The sequence below is a fragment of the Ambystoma mexicanum genome, chromosome 7q (assembly GCF_040938575.1).
Source record: "Ambystoma mexicanum isolate Mex_15411 chromosome 7q, UKY_AmexF1_1, whole genome shotgun sequence".
NCBI lineage: Eukaryota > Metazoa > Chordata > Amphibia > Caudata > Ambystomatidae > Ambystoma > Ambystoma mexicanum.
In genome coordinates, this window is record NC_090941.1 from 23,998,286 (window position 1) to 24,017,234 (window position 18,949).

An 18,949-nucleotide genomic window follows, 5' to 3' on the forward strand; every position below is an offset into this window, starting at 1 on the left:
CCCTTACTGGGATCTATCACCAAGACGCTGCAAATCTACACCACCATACAAGCATGGATGGCCACTAACGGTCTCTACCTCAATGGGGACAAGACTGAAATCCTCATTCTTGGGCAAAAGTCCACACTAGCCAATCTTGACTCGTCATACCTTAACTTCCGTATCGACAACTATGTCATCCCAGTATTATCCTCTATTAAAACTCTCAGAGTACACATTGATGCTACGCTATCCATGGATAAACAAGTTAGCACCATTGTCTCGGCCTCTGCCCTGAGCATGAAACTTATCAATGCTATAAAACCGTTTCTAACAAAGGACAACTGCCTCTCCATTGCCAGAGCCACTATAGGAGCCAAATTGGACTACTGCAATGTACTCCTAGCCGGCACCTCAGAAAAAAACCTAGCAAGACTCAAAACCACCCAAAATAACTCGATCAGAGATGCTCTTAGTATACCTAAAAGAGACCACATCACGCAAGCAAGAAAGACCGCTCGTTGGCTCCCAGTCAAAGACTGCATCACTTTGAAAATTCTCACAACCACACACATATGCATCAACCACTCCGCACCCGCATATCTATTACATAGTATCCAGAGCACAATCTACAAGGCCTACTAGACAATGCTACACTAACAAACTCACCGTACCACGCATCAATAGGGCCAAGGCAGGAGGAATTGGATTTCCCTATCTCGCCCCCAAGCTATGGAACACGCTCCCTACTGCCCTTAGAGCTGAAACATCTCTCCATGCCTTTCGCAAAAATCTCAAAACGGCTCTCTTCAATTAACTGTCCACTCACACACCCACCTTTGGTACACCCCTCTAAGACGCATACTATCCACTCCTAGTATACTTGTATGTATTTTGTATATAACAAAGCTATCCTCACCCACTCTAACAACCGCCACGATGCCCTAGGGCTGCTGTATGTATCTATGTAACTAAGCTATGAGCACCAATGTAAAAAGCGCCACAATGCCCACGGGCTGCTGTGCGCTCAACAAATGTGAATAAATAAATGTGGCTTTATTTCCCCTAGTTGTATCCTCATTGGCGCATGATCCGGTATGGAGATTGAGCCTATGTCTTTTAACATGCCGCATATTCCGGGGGTCCTAAGTCTATTCTAGAATATGTACGGTGCACATGTGAGAAGCATGTGTACCCCGTCTCCTGTCCCTTTTTCGCCCTCTAAGTCTTTTAATGCCAGGCCTTCCATTCTATCCCGCAGCGCCACCGCTGGATGCATACCCCATGTCCGCTCCTGTCAACCTCTGGGTCCCATGTCATATAGAAGTCTCCTGCGATTTAAGATTTCCCCTACGACAAACTGCTCCAGTATCCCCATAACCTGATTCAGAAAAGGGTCTTGTCCTATGTTAGGAGCATATATGGTGGTAATGGTAATAACTCTTCTCCTATCTGCGCCTGCACAAAAATGTATCTCCCATTCCGGTCTACTAGAGTGTTAGTTATTTGTGCGCCCAGTGTATTCTTAAATCCCACCATTACCCCTGCTGCCTTGTTGCAGGCATTTGCTTGGTACAATTGCGTGTAGTTCGGTATCTTTATCTTACGTCTGTCCTCTTTTCTAATGTTTCCTGTGGAAGGAAAATGTTTGCATTATATCTCTTTATCTGTGTTAAAACCTTCCATTTTACTGGGGTGTTCAGGCCCTGTACATTATGGGAGTAAATAAGCAATGACCTTGCCATTAGTCTTCTCCCTTGGACCTTGCGTTCCTAGTGTGAACTTCCTGTTTCGTTAATGTGCCTTCAAGAATGCGGCTCCTCTACCCCCACCCCCCCCCTCTCCCTTCCAGGTCTGAACTGGTATCCGAAGATACCACAATCGTAGGCACCGACCCATGTTTCACCCGGACCCCAAGGTTAACCTACCCTTTTGGATTCCAAATGGTGCCTCCTCCTCCTCCCATCCGGGCCCCCATTTTTAAAGAATCAGCTCAGTGTGCACTGCCTTACGCCCTTTCCGTTACCCCCAGGGTTTCGGCCCTATCTGTCCATTAGTCCACTCACAAGCCCCTGATAGTGTAGGAGGATCTCTGCTTCATTTCCTGGGTCTTGAGCCTTTCAATTTCTCTCCCCTTTGCCCCTGTGCCATTGTCCAGTCCCAGGGCTTAGGACTCCGACCCCCGTGTATCACTGAATCTTTCCTCTGGAACCACGACTTCTGCTTCCAGCCCGAGCACTGCCATTCCTTCATCACAAGATGTCACTCGCTGCGGTCTCCCTTCCCAAGGAAAAAGTAATCCGAAGGGGAATGCCCATTTATACAGGACTTTTTTGCAGTTTCCTTGTGACCGGGCCCATTGCTCTCCTCTTTTGCAGAGTAGACATCGCCAGGTCTTGGAATAGGCGTACCTCTGCGATATTTATTGTAATTGACTCTTGTCCTCTTGCCGCCCTTAGTATTGCCTCCTTCTCCTCGTAGGAAGCTAGGGCCGCCAGAACGTCTCTGGGCCTATTCCCTTCTCCACTCCTCTTCGTGCCCACTCTGTGCATCCGGTCTATCCAATTCTCCTCCAGGATGCTATTCGTCAGCAGGGTGGCAAAGCATTGTTGGATGGTAGATTTCAATTCCGCGTCTGGGGTCGCCTCCGCCAATCCTTTGATCCTCATATTGGAACGTCTCGATCGGTTTTCCAGATCCTCAGTTTGTATTTCGACGTTTTCTGTGGCTGAGGCAATCTGTTCAAGGAGCTCCGAGTTCTGGCGCACCTCCTTTTCTATTTCAGACAGCCCTTGTTCTGCCACATCCACCCTATTCCCCAAAGAGTTAATATTGTCTCCAATTTCTTTGAGTGAGCCTTGCAATTCCTCCTTCAAGCTCCCAATCTGTTGCTAAAAGGAAGCCGGGATTCTCTCCTCCATTCCGAGCAGGCACTTTTGTAGGTCTTCTTTGTTTAAGGCCATTGTTTCTGGCCCCTGTGTCTCTTCCGCTGCCCAATCTGCCTGGCAAGGGTATTCTTGACAAGTCTCTGCTGGCTCCTTTTCCCAGTATATCTCCAGTTGACTTTTCTTGTGACTTTTCTTGGAAGGCTGCTGGCCGTGGCTCTGTTTACCCTTTGGGCCTGGCATCTGCAAGTGGAAGCGTTCCTCTTTATCTGTTCCCTTCTGGCACACCCGGCGCTTCCTTTGCTGTTACTTTTAGTTATTCCCCACCTCTCTCCCTGATTCAGCGCTCCGTTTCCCGTCTTGGCATGGCCTCATATATTTCTGTTGCACCCAGACTGCAATCAGTTGGTTCCCTCACGGGGGTCTGCCAGGCCTTTGTCTGATTCCTGTTCATTCCCCTTACTTTTCATTTTGTTAGGCCTATTGCTTCAGTTTGCCTTATGGTGCTCTCCTCTCCCTCCACTGCTTAAGAGCGGGACTGCGCTTGGGTTCCTTTCTCCTATATTTCCCCCCAGGCCAGCGGATGGTGTTAATCCTCCACCAGGGTTCTGCTGATCTGTACGTGCGTGTTTATGTATCCCTTCTGTGTCCTCGTTGTATATCTATAAATGGGAGCAATGCGGGATGGATTCTTATCATAGCTTTTATATTCGTGTCTGGGGCTCTGCCTGCTTACCTCTGCCCGGGGGCTTATTTAGCTGCAACGCCGCGTGTTGTGGATGCGGCCTGTCCCGTACTCCTCTGGCTCCACCTGCCTTGATCTATGCCGCGTGATATGAAAGCGGCTTACCCGATGCTCCCTCCGACACTGCGCATCTTGATGGGGGGGGGGGGGGCGCCACCCGGACAGGTTCAGAGACCTGGTGGCTCCCCCAACATCCACCCTTCCCCCGGGGGTCCACCACACCTTCCAGGCCTCTCTTCTAGGTATCGCTGCAGTGGGGCTCCTCCTCTACCTCACTTCTCCATATCTTGTCTTCGGGCAGCTACCTCTCTGCTCTGCGGTCACGGGACCCATCTATTTCTTCCGTCCGCCTCCTGCAACCGTCCGCTCTTCGGGCTGGCTTCCTCCATTCTACCCTCCTCCTCTGGAATGCACGCCAGCCAGCTACAGTGCCACGCAATTCTTGGCCAGTCTCACGCGGGTCCTTTCAACACACGGTTCCCTCGTTTCAAGCTTCACCGCTCCTCAGCCCGCTCTGTGTGCACTTACCTCTACTACTGATTTTGTTCTCCTTCACACCCTGAGCGTTTAGTATTTCTTTGCCAGCTATATAGTCCACCTTTCTGCAGTCCGGCCGAGAGCTGTCAGGAGTGCACCCTCACTTCTCGGCGGCCATCTTGGAATCCCTGTATCACTATTTTAACTATGCTTTAATGTGTGGCTCCCTCTTCTTGCCACCATTTGCCTCTGTGTCAAGTGCCTATCACCAGATAGTTGACCTACTGTATAATAGAGGAGGCCGGCATGTGTATATTATGGCATTGTACATTTTTGTACAGGCGCTAGGTATTGTAATTGTTCTACTCTACCCTGGCTCTATATGTTGGGTGCCTGTTCTTAGTTTAGGGGACCTACGTTTTAAGATTGTGGTGTGTCTTAATAGACATTGACAGTTTTTGTTTTAAATAAAAGGGTTATTTTACTGTGTGTAGTATTTACTAGTGCAAATAATAGAGGTTTATTTGTGGTTTAGATTATACATGTGTACGTTTTTTAGAATATCCATGTGGTGTTTTTTCTATGGATAACTGTGTGGACTAATTGTTTCTTTGTGTCGGCCTTCATTTGTGTCCTTGAGTTCAGCCTGTCATTGATAACCAGGTTTAGGCTTTTTTTTGGCTGGGTGCTCTGCCCCCACTTTAAAGTTAGTGGCTAATCTGCCCTCCACAGGGGATGGTACAAAATATGTTTTGACACAACTGTTTTTATACCACATATGTAAAAGAGGATATTTCAAACAAACAGAACTGAAAACTAGCTGTATCTATTTTTGTAAAGGTTTTAAAAAATGTTGACATTTTGTGCTGAACGTTTATTTTAATTTAATAACTACCCCCAGTAATTTTTATTGGAATTGAATACAGTGTAGTGGGAAGAAGACTGCCTCCAATAGGTAAGTAATTCGTTTGTGAACAGAAAATGAAATATCAGTGTTGTGAGCAATGCTAGTGCGAGTAAAGCTAATTATTTGTAACCAAGTGTTATCTCGCCACTGATGCATCTACTGTAACCATGTGACTATTGCTCTGTCTTTATTTTATCATGTTTGTTCGCTGTTTTATCAGTGTCATTCACGCTTTGCAAGCCTCTTAAATAGATTTGATCATGGAAACAATATTTTCATTTTAGAGGATCCAGACCTTTTGTGGTGGCTGTTGATGATATCATGTTTCAGAGGCCTGTCGAGATTGGATCGCTACTATTCCTCTCATCCCAGGTAAGAGGTCAATGAATTCACCAACATTACACTTGTTACTTTCATTCTGTATGTTTTCAGAGATGCCCTCAAGAACACACCAGCTCCCAGATGAGGTTCAAGGGATGTTATTTTAATTTCCAAAAGGCCTAGTAGCCATCCACCTCTCTCCATATCCGAGGGATGCACAATTCCACAGTAGCCTAGGTGTCGCTCAGCACCAATAGCTCACTGCCCTGTTTGTTTATTTGCCAAATTGTAAGTTTCTGCCCTTTGTCCTGTGGAAGCAAACCAATTCCTTAATACACTTTCAGGGAATACCAGGTCACAGTCAGATTATGTATTGCATTGCAGGGAAATGCAAGAGTATCCCTCTTCAAAAAGAGAAACCCCAAGCAAATGTTGCAGGCACGCGTTTCAGGTGCACTTACTGACAATATTTAATTACCTATGACCTTGCTTTCAGACCCCTAATCAGAGTGAGAATTGTCTACAGTCCTATGCCTCACCTCTGCATCCTTGCTTATCGGTCTGAAACATCCTGTCTCCGTCTAGTCATATGCTATATTCCTTCATATCTTTCCCACAGCACGTTATGGGCAATGCTGCTTCTAGATAGAATGAATTTTACTGCTTCCCAGTGCCAACTTTATCTTTGCTTCCTTTCCTGTTCCAACGATCATGACCACACTGTATTGTCCCTGCTTATGTGCGTTTATATTACTTGCTTTCTCTGTTCATAACGTGTATAGTGGTAGTCCTATACAGTCAATGAAACAATTCCATTCAAAACAAGGTCCCTACCAGTTAGGTCTGAGTTAAAGTGTAACAGTATTGTCCTATTTTTTAAAAGACTGTCAGAGATGTACTATCACTAAATGTTCCCTGCTTGATAACATTGAGCAGTGGCATTTTCCTCGAAGTGTTAAATCTCCCAATGGATGGCCAATGTATTCCTCTTGGTTTGTGGTTATCCACTTTTAATGTTATATTGCATGTGAGCAGCTTCTCAGAAAAAGCTCTGTGCTGTAGTCTGTAATTGATCAACCTGTAATGCGTCAGTCTTGGCCAGCCTTCAACTAGAATCATTTTTCAGGTGAAGGGGGGTTAGCTCAGGAGCAACGTGTTTGTCTTGGAAGAAAGACAACGCAGCGCAACACAGGTGCAGATCCCAATCCCGCGCTTAGAAACCAATCTCTGGTATTAAGTGCGTTATAAAGAACAATTATGATTATAGAAATCCAACACCATCTATGATCACAGATGTAAGTTGAAAACAGCCTCCCAACGTCCATTAGTGAGTTGATTGCAGTTGCCAATGATTTCCAATGTCTTTAAATTAGTGAAGAGGGCGGATTAAAGTATTTCAGTTGTGAATGCATCCCTTTGCTTTAAGAGCAGTTTGATGCAGATGGGAGAGAGAATTCAAATGTACAGTAGGGTGCATGAGTGGAAGTATGTGTGGAATGATTGACATTGCATTGTGTTGCTGTGAGGAAGGGCTGGTGAACAAGGGAATGCGGGTTGAGCCTGTGCTGAACAATACTTTTGAAATGGGTGGTATAGGTTTGAGAAGTATACTGCAGATATTTTCTTGTTGTATGTAGTACATACTAATGTACGCCCCATGCATTGAATAGTTACTGTAGAAACAGGAGGGAATAAAGCCAAATTAAGAATAATAAACCACTAACACTGTACACATTCTATGTGACTAATTTACGCTGCTTATTTCCTGGCATAAAAAAATGGGAATATATAAAAACACATTAAAAAACTGGGAATATGTGAAAAGCAAACAATAAGTAAATGCCACAGGTGTAAAATGTACGATTTATTGAATGCATTAAAACTAACAATGTCAGCACTCTCCTGCGTGCAGTGACGCGGTCTTCCAGATTTATCTCGTGTTGGTGGTGGTTTCTGTCCTCCCTTCCAGATGTATGCACTGATATGGGAATCTATCAAAATTAGGATCTCTGTGGGAAGAAGGAACCCATTATAAGAAACAATTACTTGTCTTTCTGTAATTTCTTTTCTGATGAATTAGTCCTTCATCTCGGATTCCTAATCACCATCCAAACCTGACCCTTTTGGCAAGTGGCTCAAAAACGTCATCTGTTCTGCGTTTCCTCAGCAGCTGAGTGCTTGGGAGAAAGGGCGGAGCACAGGTGATTGTGCTTGGTAGCTCCATATATATTGGTCCTGACGTCTTGTCTGGTTTAGCGGCACGTATGGGTGATGGGCAGAGCTGTGCTTCGGCCCTCGTGGTGATAAATGTGCAAAGACAGATGGTGCTGTAAAGAGAATATCAAAGATGGGTAATATGTTCCATAGTTGCATACAGTGCACTGTGCTCATGTACGTTCGGATTGTGGTCTCTGAGGTAGTTTTGAGTGCTTTAATATGTGGCATTTGGGTGCTGTGCCCATGTCACATTTGTCCATTTTCATTACTGTATAATGCATACTGGTCAAAGATCACCCACAGGAGATTCCAGGGACAGAAAATGCAATATGACAAAGTAAACGAGAAAAAGCATAATGGGTCCTGCATGCACTGAATATTTATGGAGCCAAGGTAAAAAGACTAGAAAAGAAACCAAATTCAATGAAGCATGAGTCCACTCAATAGTAGATGAGCCTGAAATATCAGACGTTGACTGGTAGTCCGTGCAGAAAACCCAGGTTTAAACAGCCAAGATCACCAACGTTAGCTCACAGAATCAGCCAGACAGCAGGATGAAAATTAACCAGTCAAAGAAATCCAGCCCTTAACAGAAAAGAGGGCAGTGATGGAGGCCACCTATGGATAAGTGGCAGTGGGGGAGAAAGGTGCCCAATGGCTGAGTGGAAGAAGCTGTGAAGGGCCTGCTGAAATCAGGAGCCCAATTCAAGTGTAACAGCCCCCATACTACCCATCAGGTGTGCACACCAAGAGGTAAGGCCCAAGAAGCATTGATCAAATAAAAAGGGCCTGTACGAAGTCCTAGCATGACTAACATTCAACTTCTCCAAAAAGCTATGAAAGCGCAATCTCCTCAAGACAGGCATCCCCACCCAGGGCATTGCTCTTCCGCGAGCTGCCCCTCAACTTTACCGGGGAGGTGGTAAATTCAATCTTTACCTTGTATTCCTTGCATAGCAGCCTGTTTGCCAAGCTCCATTGCCTAGGCTCCACCACTACCGTGGATCTCTCTATTACAGGGGCTCAATAGAGGCCATGAAAATGTCCCTCTCCCAGGCCACCAGTCATGGCTCTCCGGAATGCAGTCCATACTGTACTAGACTGCAGGAAGGCAAGAAAATGTGCTGTTTCTAGGTCATTAATCACTGCCATCTCAGACGCAAAGACAATCCAACATTAAACAGTGGGTGCTCCGCCATCTCCTGATGGTGTGTGGAGAAGCCTCCATCCCATGGTCTGACATTAAAAGGCTCTAACCCTGCAGCTTCTGCTACCTGCCAAATGTTGTACTAATTTCAGCTTTCCAGATATCAGCTTAAGCGTCTGTGCACCCTCTGCGTCCTGCTTCTTCCCTACTCCAAGAAGATCAAGCAAACATGACCTAACACACGTTTTCGTTTTTCTGCTTTGTTTGCACCACTGTCTGTCTTGTCTGAATAATATCTGTATTTATTGTATTTTTACTTCATTTTTAGAAGATGCTTAAAAGGCTCTTCATGCTAGAGCAATAGTACCTATTTTAAACTCCTGAGGCCATACATCCTGAAGCTAGCAGCCACCTACTTCACCTTCCGTAAGCACTTGGGAGCAGCTGTGTAACATGTCATCAGGGTATGATGTTCATCTTGCTGCAGCAGCATGAGCAAAGTTCTCACGGCAGGAACAATGACACATTGACCAGGAGAGCTGATAAGTTTAAGGAACCATGTAATTTCTCAACAGGCCCACATCAACTTTTTCTCCACATCACATTCCCCTTCCACTGTCTGTTCTTGACTGGGCCACACAGGTATCTAGGCGTGGCAGTGGCTGAATTGCTATTGTCGAGTTTGCGTTGTGGGAAAAATTGTAAAGTCATCCTGTGGCAAAAAGCCACCTCGATTTAACAGGGTGGCTGGAGCACATTTCAATCCAGTCATGCAGCCTAACACTGTATGCTAGTGGCTACCTATATAACGCTGTCTCACATGGACAGTCTCTGATTGTGCAAATGTTAGAAAAAAGCCTCCTTTCTGTAATCCTAATCAATGGTCCACCTTAATGGCTCTACATGCACCCAAATTGTTCTAAAACTTTAATTTTCCCTTCTACATTTTGCTTACCCTATCTCAGAAGATCTTGCCCCCTCTTTCAGATCCTCTTCATACTACTTTTTTTCTCTGCAGATTAAGGTTTGGATACCCCTTTCGGGACAGCATGGACAGGGCCGCTGTACTTTGATCCTTTTCACATGCTCTCACCGCCCCTGAACTGACTATGTAGGAACGTCCTGTGCTCCTGGATTGAACTTTGCAGGATCATTCTGCATCTGCTCTTTAATGTTCTTCTGCATCAGACGGGGCCTCTGACAGGACCTCCCAGAAACGCCCCAGCCTCCCAGTTGATACCAACCAGGGTATTCAATGATACCATTCATTGGGGTCTTCCCCCATTGGCATGCACCATCCACCCCAACCATGATCTCTCCATGATCTCTCCTATTGGTACCCAGCAGACTTCCCTCCCCCAAATGACACCCTTCAATGCCTACCAAATTGACAGCAATCAATCTATCATTGGTAACAGCCAGGGAATTGGCACCCACCACGATCCGTCCTGTTGGTACCCATTAGGCCTCTGTATCCAGCATTGGCACCAGCTATTGCATTCACTGTTAGCATTCATCAGGGCTTTCACCCATTGGTTCCTATCATGTTTTATCTTCTTTGGCCTCAGCCAGGACGTTCTCTGTTAGAATCCGACATGTTCTTCTCAATTGGCACCCTCAAGGCCTCCAGGGATCCCCTCCCAGCCCCTCTCCCGACCTTCCACATGGTAGTCTCCATGTTCCATGTTGTTCCCATAATTTGCCCCTGAATTTCATTTTAAATTCAGTTTTTAACTTTTGTGAACGTACCTTGCATTCCATCTCTTTTGGCATCTTTTCATGCACCCTCGATTGTGCACTGCCAGGGCTGTACCAAACTGCACTCTCTGGTGTTGTACCTCCTACTGTTTGTGCCATACCATATTTTCCTACCTCTCAGCCTATCGTCATCATCTCCCTCCTTCTGTTGCCACCTGGCGACTCGACTGCCTCCTTCCTTAGTCGAGGCCCTGTAGTCGATTGGCCTTATGTCTGTGCGGTTCTGTGCCCTTTTCTTGTTCTGCAATCTCTTCTCCCAGGGCCCTTCCCTGGGCTGTTTTTGACTTTACCTACCTGTGGCTAATGACCTCATCTCTGTGTTATAATCCTGAATCTATCCAGGGCCCCTCCCTGGGCTGACATTGATATTACCTATCTGTGACTACGAACCTTATTTCGTTTGTCCTACAACCAGCGCCTTGATGCCCTCGGGTTTAGAGGGCTTTACAAATGCTAAATCCAATTTACAAACAATACATGCAAACTTCTAGACAAGCTTTGGTCATCTGAGACCTTTACAGTGGTGATTTGATGAAGTACAAAAGCCTTACAACATAAAACAGCACACAGAGTTTTGGTTTGCAGTGATCAGGAAAGGCAATTGGCTTCCCTTGGCTTTCAAAGTGTTCCCCACACTGTAAAATATTCTCAAAAAAAGTTCTTGTCTCCTTTATGGGTTATTTCCCAAGCCCCTAATTTGGTTAGTGTCCTTTTCTCCGGCAGACCCATAATCTTTCGTACTCTATCTTTTCCTGGTCAGAGTCTCTGCCTTTGAATCTCAAACTTCCCCTTGACCAGAGCTACGGGTGTTTTCCTCCCTCCTTTCTATCTTTGGCTGTAGCGTCCCCCTTTTCTCCTTTAGCAGTCTTTTGACTGTGGTCCAGCATTTTCCTCTCCGCCTTCCCCTTAACCAATGCCATTTCTGTGGATAGGTAGGCAAAGATATCTTTTACTACAAAGACCCAGACACAGGACTCCCACAGCTACAGGATTAGTAGGACAACTTTGCAAATCCTGTAACTTCTACCAAGGACTTTACATTTTGGGATGGGTACATGTATTGTTCAAATATTGAGTCCATGCCATTTCTAAGCATTAAATCTATGTTTGATGGGATGCAAGTATCAAATAAGATTGTCATCTATCACCCAGTCACAAATAACATTTAAACCCTTTTTGATTTTCTCTTTCTTTTCATGCACCAAGTTTATCATTGAACTATAATTGATGAGATACTACGATATTGATTGTTAGGGAATGAGAATTGATTTTCACTTGAATTGGTTTCTTTTGGCTTTCACCTTTGACATTATACACAGAACAATTTATGTATTTGGTTTGTCTTAATTTCCTTTCTTTTTAACCATAATATTATTTTTCCAATCATATGAAAAATTAAAAATCTTATGAATTTCCATTGAGTTTTTTTCTATTCTATTGATTAATGTCACATATGCAAGAGTCATTTGAGTTGCCCCCTTTATATTAATTGTCCATATATTGCCACAAATAAGGAGTTAGGACAAGGTAGGAACAAATCAGACATCCAAAAGAATGTGGATAGTCGCAACCCAGTTACTTTTCACTTTGAGATATAGATAGGGGCACACGTATATTGATGAATAGGTTGTCCTGCTCACCATCTCATCTTGTTCTAAGCTGCCTCCTGTGGGAAACCAGAAGGTATCTCACCCACTAGTCCCCAGGGATCTGTCATCCAGGTGACCATGACACAGCTATCTCTTTTGGATCCAGTTCCTGGACGAGTGCGGGAGGATCACCTGGGTGAGGGGTCTTTGGGGAGTCGGATGCTGTATCCCCTTCCCTATAACACCTTTACCCCATCCTACCAGGTAGGATATTTAGGAACTCTACCCCTCCCCCCCTTTTCACACCACACACTTTCACACAGACAGCCTGCTATGAGGGAAAACAGACTAACACCCGAGCCGTATACCTGACTTGTTCCAATACAATGGTCCGGCGAGGTCAGGAAAACACACACACACACACACACGCTTCCACACACACACTCTTCCACACACGCACATGCTTCCACACACACACGCTTCCACACACACACGCTTCCACACACACACGCTTCCACACACACACATGCTTCCACACACACACATGCTTCCACACACACACATGCTTCCACACACACACATGCTTCCACACAATATTAAGCTTCCGCACACGCGCGCGCTTCCGCACACGCGCGCGCTTCCGCACACGCACGCGCGCTTACACACACACACGTGCGCTTACACACACACACGTGCGCTTACTTACACACACGCTTACTTACACACACACGCTTACTTACACACACACGCACTTACACACACACACGCGCGCTTCCCCACGCTATTAAGCTTCCCCACACTATTAAGCTTCCCCACACAAATAAAAGGCAGAGCACGAGAGCACACTCTGAGCGAGACAAAGCACACAAGGAAACAGCAGTTTCAAGACGGCAGCTGAACGAGAGAAGAAAGATGGCAAAACTGAAGGAGATCGCAAGGAGGGTAGTTCCCTTGACCTTTTCGACAAGGCACTGTTACTTTCTGGAAACCTTGAGAATAGAACGCGCAAGCCAGGAAACCAGGCTGAAGAATCCTGAATAGTATGTCGGAGATACCCGGGGTCCTCCCGAGTCCATAATCAAGGCAGGGAGAATCACGAGCCGCCGTGGTACCGACCTTGGCTCCAAGAACAAAGCAGCGTCCATGAAATCAACACAGCTAGTGAGTTGGGGAGACTGATACAAAACCGGTCTGTGTTGAAGCCAAGGTTGCAAGCAGCAACATTGTATGGCGAGCGCTGGAACGAACATTGCTAAAACGCGTGTGATAAGACGTAAGTAAAGTTGAACTGCTGATGAGCGATTGAACTTTCAAAGAAAGATACACTACCTTTTACATAGTGGTCCGGCACCATGTGGGTGCTCAATCAAAGGTCTCTAAGGTATTCAGCTGAGAAGTGGTGAAAGTGAGAAAGAGGTTGTATCGAAAAGAGAGGGTCATTGTGAATCGAAGTCCTGCGACGGGTTGAGCAAAATCCTGCACACAGTCGTAAGTCTTCGATTTTTGAAGTAAAGAAAGCTTGGCAAAGTAGATAAAGTTGGTCCAAGCCTGGCAGAGGGAGATCAATTGAAAGCTTTGTGTTAAAGTGGGTCTGAGCCCGGCAGAGGGGGACTCTCGAGAATGTGTACATGTGAAATCCTAAGAAGAAAGGGACTTTGATGTTTGTCGTGTTGCATCAGGCCCTCTGAAATAAGAGACTTTGGCATAGAAGGAACTGATGGTGAAGTTTTGAACTGCATCCTCGTGCTAGAGAAGCCAGAGATTGTGCTAAACTCGGGTGTGCCGCCTTGTCCCATGCTAAAAACGTGGGAAGGGAAGCCAACAGCTTGAATATCCCGACATATTTCTTGAACACTTGTTTTCTTTTGCGTAGCATTGTTTCCCACAGTATTTGTATTAGAAGTAAGGATTGGCAAAAGGTTTATTAGTATAGGCCCTTTTATTTTGACAGACTTGATTAGGACTGCATTATTATTATTTGATGGTCGTAGTTTGCTCCCATCTTTAGATCTAGGATTAGATACGGGTTTTTCAAACCCAATTGAACTGTGATCACTGTCTTGCTGTTTGATACCATGCCTTCCTTACACTCCCTTCCGATCTTCTCCTTCCTCCTCTTTAGTACTTTTCTCCTCTCCTTCCTCCACTGGTCTGTTTTTTTCTTTCACTTTACCGTCCTCCGCTCTGTCTTGCATGTGCTTCCTTCTTACTCATTTGGTGGACCCCTACTCACTCCACAATCCTGGTCTGTTTATCCATCAGCTCTCCAATATTACAATTTCCCAACTCTGCACTCCAAAACTCTCACTGCTGTCTGGGAGCTGGCTTTTACATAAGGCTTGGACTGAATAGCTTCTTCGAGGGGGACTGGATAGGCCAGGTGTACTGTCTGGGTATGCTCATTGTCATGGCGACTTTGTCGTCCTGAGTGTGGGATAGAAGTGGTTTAATAGGACAGCCACCATTTGGATTTTGTGTGTGTATGTGGCTGCTATGTGGTCTGAAGGGGCTGCTGTCTTGAATCTTCACCTCTAGCTACAGGACTTCCTCTGCTTGGAGTCTGCTCTGGCTGGTCAATGTATCCATTAGGTTAGTGTGCAAAAAGGTCCTCTTCTGGGACTGAGAGTTTGAAATAGAAATACAGTTCTTGTGTTTTGCCTGGGTGTGGGTGTTTCCCTGTGTTGGGTAGATGTTCCTTCTTAAGTGAAATTCTTCTTACTTTGTGAGTCCCTGTTAGGGGTCAGAAACGTGAGACGGACACATAGGTATAGTTTGTTCACAAAAGGCCAATAAAAAGGGGTGAGACAAACATATATCTTTCTCTAACCGAACGAGAATGTCCCTGCCTAACAAACTAAGGCTAAAGAAAAATTACCTGGTGTCAAAAATGTGTTTGACCCCCACACTTGTATATACAACAAAATAATACAAAGTTTGGTTGGCTTCCATGAATCACACAAACAAAAAAAACATACAATGATGAACAAAAAATGTATAACCAATAATCCTTGTATCCTGGGTTGGGTTCCCTTCCCCTGGATCAATACAGCAATATTCAGAACAAAGTTCAGTTTCAAGAAAGTTCTGTATAGTAATAAGGTTCCACTCAATGATGCAAACCGTCTTTTCCATTCAATGTTTCCTTTCACTTGGCAAAGTGATTGTCTGTCTTCCAACAGGTTAATCACAAATCAAAACAATTGTTAATATTTTCACATCCTGTTTGGAAAACAAAAGTATTTTCATCCCAAATATCTCCTGCTTGAGATAACAAGTCTTCTCCTCTAAACATAAATTCATGAATCAAAAGTAAATGTTATTTTCTCAACAGGCTAATCACTTGTAAGCACCTCTTGCTTCTTCTTCAACAAACACTTTAGTCAGGATGGTTTCAACAATCATTTTCTGAAATGCAGCAGCAGAAATGCAGCAGCAGTTTTTAGAGGTGTTGGGAGAGATGGTACTCCCCAGGCTGAGTCATGAAGCGAGGGACAGCAATGAGGAGCCTATCGCCTTGGAAGATATACAAAGCACGATCACGGCATTGCTGACCAGGACGACGCCTGGATTGGATGGGCTGCCTAGGGAATTTTATAAGGAGTATGCTCTGGAGCTGGCTGCACACTTGCTCACTGTGTTTAGAGACTCCTACGAGGCAGGCATTCTTCCGCCCTCCCCGGCCCCCCCAGTCTGCGGGGGTCCATCATTCTACCACTTCTCAAACCCCAAACAGAGTGTAGCTCATATAGGCCCCTCTCGATGCTTAATCAAGACAACAAGATACTGACGTCTATTCTTGCAAATAAGCTGAAGAGGTTGATACACACCCTGATACACCCAGACCAAACTGGATATGCGCCAGGCGGTAACATGGAATCCGAGGAGGTTACACCATGTGATAGACAGCACAGCATCCTGGGAGACACCGGGTGCCATTGCCACTTTAGACTTGGTGAAGGCGTTGGACTGGGTACGGTGGGACTGGCTGTACGCAGCCCTGCGTAGGTTTGGTTTTGGGCAGAAATATATTAAGTGGGGATGCAACTAGTGTACACAAGACTGACGGCACGGGTGAAAACGGGCCGGTACATCTCGGAAGCATGGGAATTAGAAAAAGGAACGAGACAAGGCTGTCCACTGTCCCCATTGCTTTACATCCTTGCCATGGAACCAATAGCACAGTACCTCAGGGCAGAATATATAGAGGCAGCTATAGAGATAGATGGGATCAGACTCTTGATATCATTGTATGATGATGACACGTTGCTATACATCCAGAATCCCGAAGACAATTTAGAGTTGTTACTGGACGCTTCAGCGCTGTTTGACAAACTGTCAGGGACCACAATCAGCACAGACTAATCAGCCCTATTCCCAATAGCAGGGTTGCACAGGATGGAATAAAGGGCGTTGCCGGTCCTTGCCTTGCAATTGAAAATGTCCATGTTTCGTTACCTGGGTGGCAATGTATACCATGACCCAGCGAAAGAACACACACATAATATGCTGAATGCCCTAGGGGGCATCAAAAGCTCAATGAAGTTCTGGGCTAAGCTGCCTCTGTCGCTAATGGGGAGGGCGGCCATGCTGAAAATGGTGGTTCTTCCGAGACTGCTGCATTTCTTTGTCAATGTTCTGTTTTACATACCCAAATCCTTTTTCAAGACACTGGGCAGCATTTGTAGAGGCTTCCTGTGGCTAAATGGGAGGAATAGGATAGCGTTATCGACATTACACAGGTCATATGAGGAAGGAGGCATTAGGATCCCGCATTTTGAGCTATATTGCATAAGCGGGGCAACTGCAATTTGTAGTAGACTGGCTAGCAGACGACCCTACGCCAGACACGCTAATGTTGCAGCCCCCCGGGGCACGACACTACCTGAAGGAATTAGTATGGATTCGAAAGCCCTGAGGAGGACAATGGTCGCACCTGGTATCCCGCAGGGTGAAAATGTGGGAGAGGGCACTTGCATCAATAGGGCTTACAGATCTGTTTTCAGTACAGCCCCCCCTGGTTTCGGTGGTTGCATCTACTGCACAGATGTGACTGGGAATACGCGCAAACTGGGAATCACATAGGGTGGCCACAATAGGGGACTTGCTGCAAGAAACCTCTTTTATAGCCTTTGCAGAGCAGGCAGAACACACAGTACTGAATACAGGCCAATATTTATTACATGGCACAGTCAAGAGATTATACGTAGGTGGCCCGCGCACAGCGAACTACTGGAGAAGCATTCCATAGTGGACACCCTGTATGAGATGGCAGAGGGGAGACATACTTATCATGGATATATGATTTCCTACTGACTAACCAGCCCGCTTCCCCTCTGGTGGTAAGGGGCAAATGGGAAGAGTACTTGGGAGCACCCTTCACTGACGTATAGTGGGGGGGCGGTACTGGGTTACCATAAAAAGGTGTCACGGAATTCCAGACTGCAGCTCATACAACTACTGATGGCACATAGGACATACATGACCCCTCGGGGGATCTCTAAGTTTCCAGGTGCGAAGGAGCAGACCTGTCCCAGATTTACAACGGAAGATGCAGGGATACTGCATGTGTTTTGGGCGTGCCAAGTGGTGGGGCAATACTGGCAGGAGGTGACGGGCAGACTGCATAGAGGAGGGGTGCGACTAGACGTTCTCTGCCCCGGGGCATGCCTGCTGGGCCGCTTGCAGCGCCCCAAGAGAGCAAAGGATATCAGTAAATTGAAGGATTTAGCTTCTATTCTGGCCAAACACAGGATCACCATGGCACGGAAATCCCCCAAGGGCCCAGAGGTGGAGGAGTGGTGGAAGAATTTGAAGAAGTGGACATTGGCTGAAACAGAAGCATGGAGGGGGGCGGTATGGGAGTGCCGGGCTGAGTCCACAGCGGGAGTTACGGAATAGGAAGCCTTAGTACAGACTGTTTGATGGGGGAGCTGGGAACAAGGGGAAGGGGACAGATCCCCATTGAAGCAAAGCGGTGTTCCAATCAGGCAAACAATAGTGTGGGGAGAGAAAGATTGGTTTGGCAGGCAAAGGGGGAGGAGGGAGTAAGGAGGGCGGGGAAGAGGGTTGGCTGTATGTGCAGTTCAAGACGCGCTATAGTGGAGACTATTGTAGACACTGCATGTGGCAGCGTGGAGAAATGCTGTAATTTTTGTATTGAAAAACCAATAAAACAAATTAAAAAAAATTACAAAATTAATACCATCTCGGCCTCCCCTAAGGCAGCACAAACACACATAGAAACTCACAAGCACACAAATAAGGGGTACTTTTGATCTGCGTGCATGAATACCTCGGATTTCGCATCTTGCCTGTCATTCTCTCCCCAATGTTTCCCCTTCTTTGTTCCATTTGAGGGACTGATGGCAGATATGGCATTAGACGAGACAGTTATAGTATAAGGTTCCGGTGATTTTGTGCCTGTTTTGGCAGTCTGGCACATTGTCCATCCGCTTTTGTTTTTCACGTTGTAAAGTTAGTTAGCGACAACTTTGCTGTTCCTGTGGCAATTTTGTTTAAGGTTTCACTGGTACTGCTTGTGTCCACTATCTGATTTCTGACCAGGATTTAATAATGCCATTTTTGTCATTCTAAAGCTTGAGGGTGTTATTGTGCTTGCTCCAAAAGCACTTTGGTGGTATCAGAATGGTTAATCACCTGTGCCCTTTTCATGTTCTAGTATGCTACTGAGATATATAATAAGCAGCGCTCAGATACCTCAGGGTTCGTAGCGCTATATAAATGCCAAATCATTATTATTTTTTTATTATTATACTGTGCACCACAGCCATTTTCTTGGTCTCTGTGTATCTAAGTGGCAAGAGGGTTAGTTAGTGGGACAGAGAGGGATAGTGCATTGTTTTTATTATGTTGAATTCCTTATATGGCTGTTGGCGATATTGTGCTTTCCTTACATTGGACCCG

The 18,949-nt window shown here is 45.7% G+C and overlaps 1 protein-coding gene across 2 annotated transcripts in view; it reads left to right on the plus strand.

Moving 5' to 3' along the window:
* ACOT9 (acyl-CoA thioesterase 9) overlaps positions 1–18,949 on the plus strand; it is an 872,728-nt gene that overhangs the window by 745,875 nt on the left and 107,904 nt on the right. For both annotated transcript variants that reach the window (XM_069639309.1, XM_069639308.1), the window contains one exon: positions 5,278–5,365. In XM_069639309.1, the coding sequence (XP_069495410.1) occupies positions 5,278–5,365 (88 nt within the window). The remainder of the gene's footprint in view (positions 1–5,277; positions 5,366–18,949) is intronic.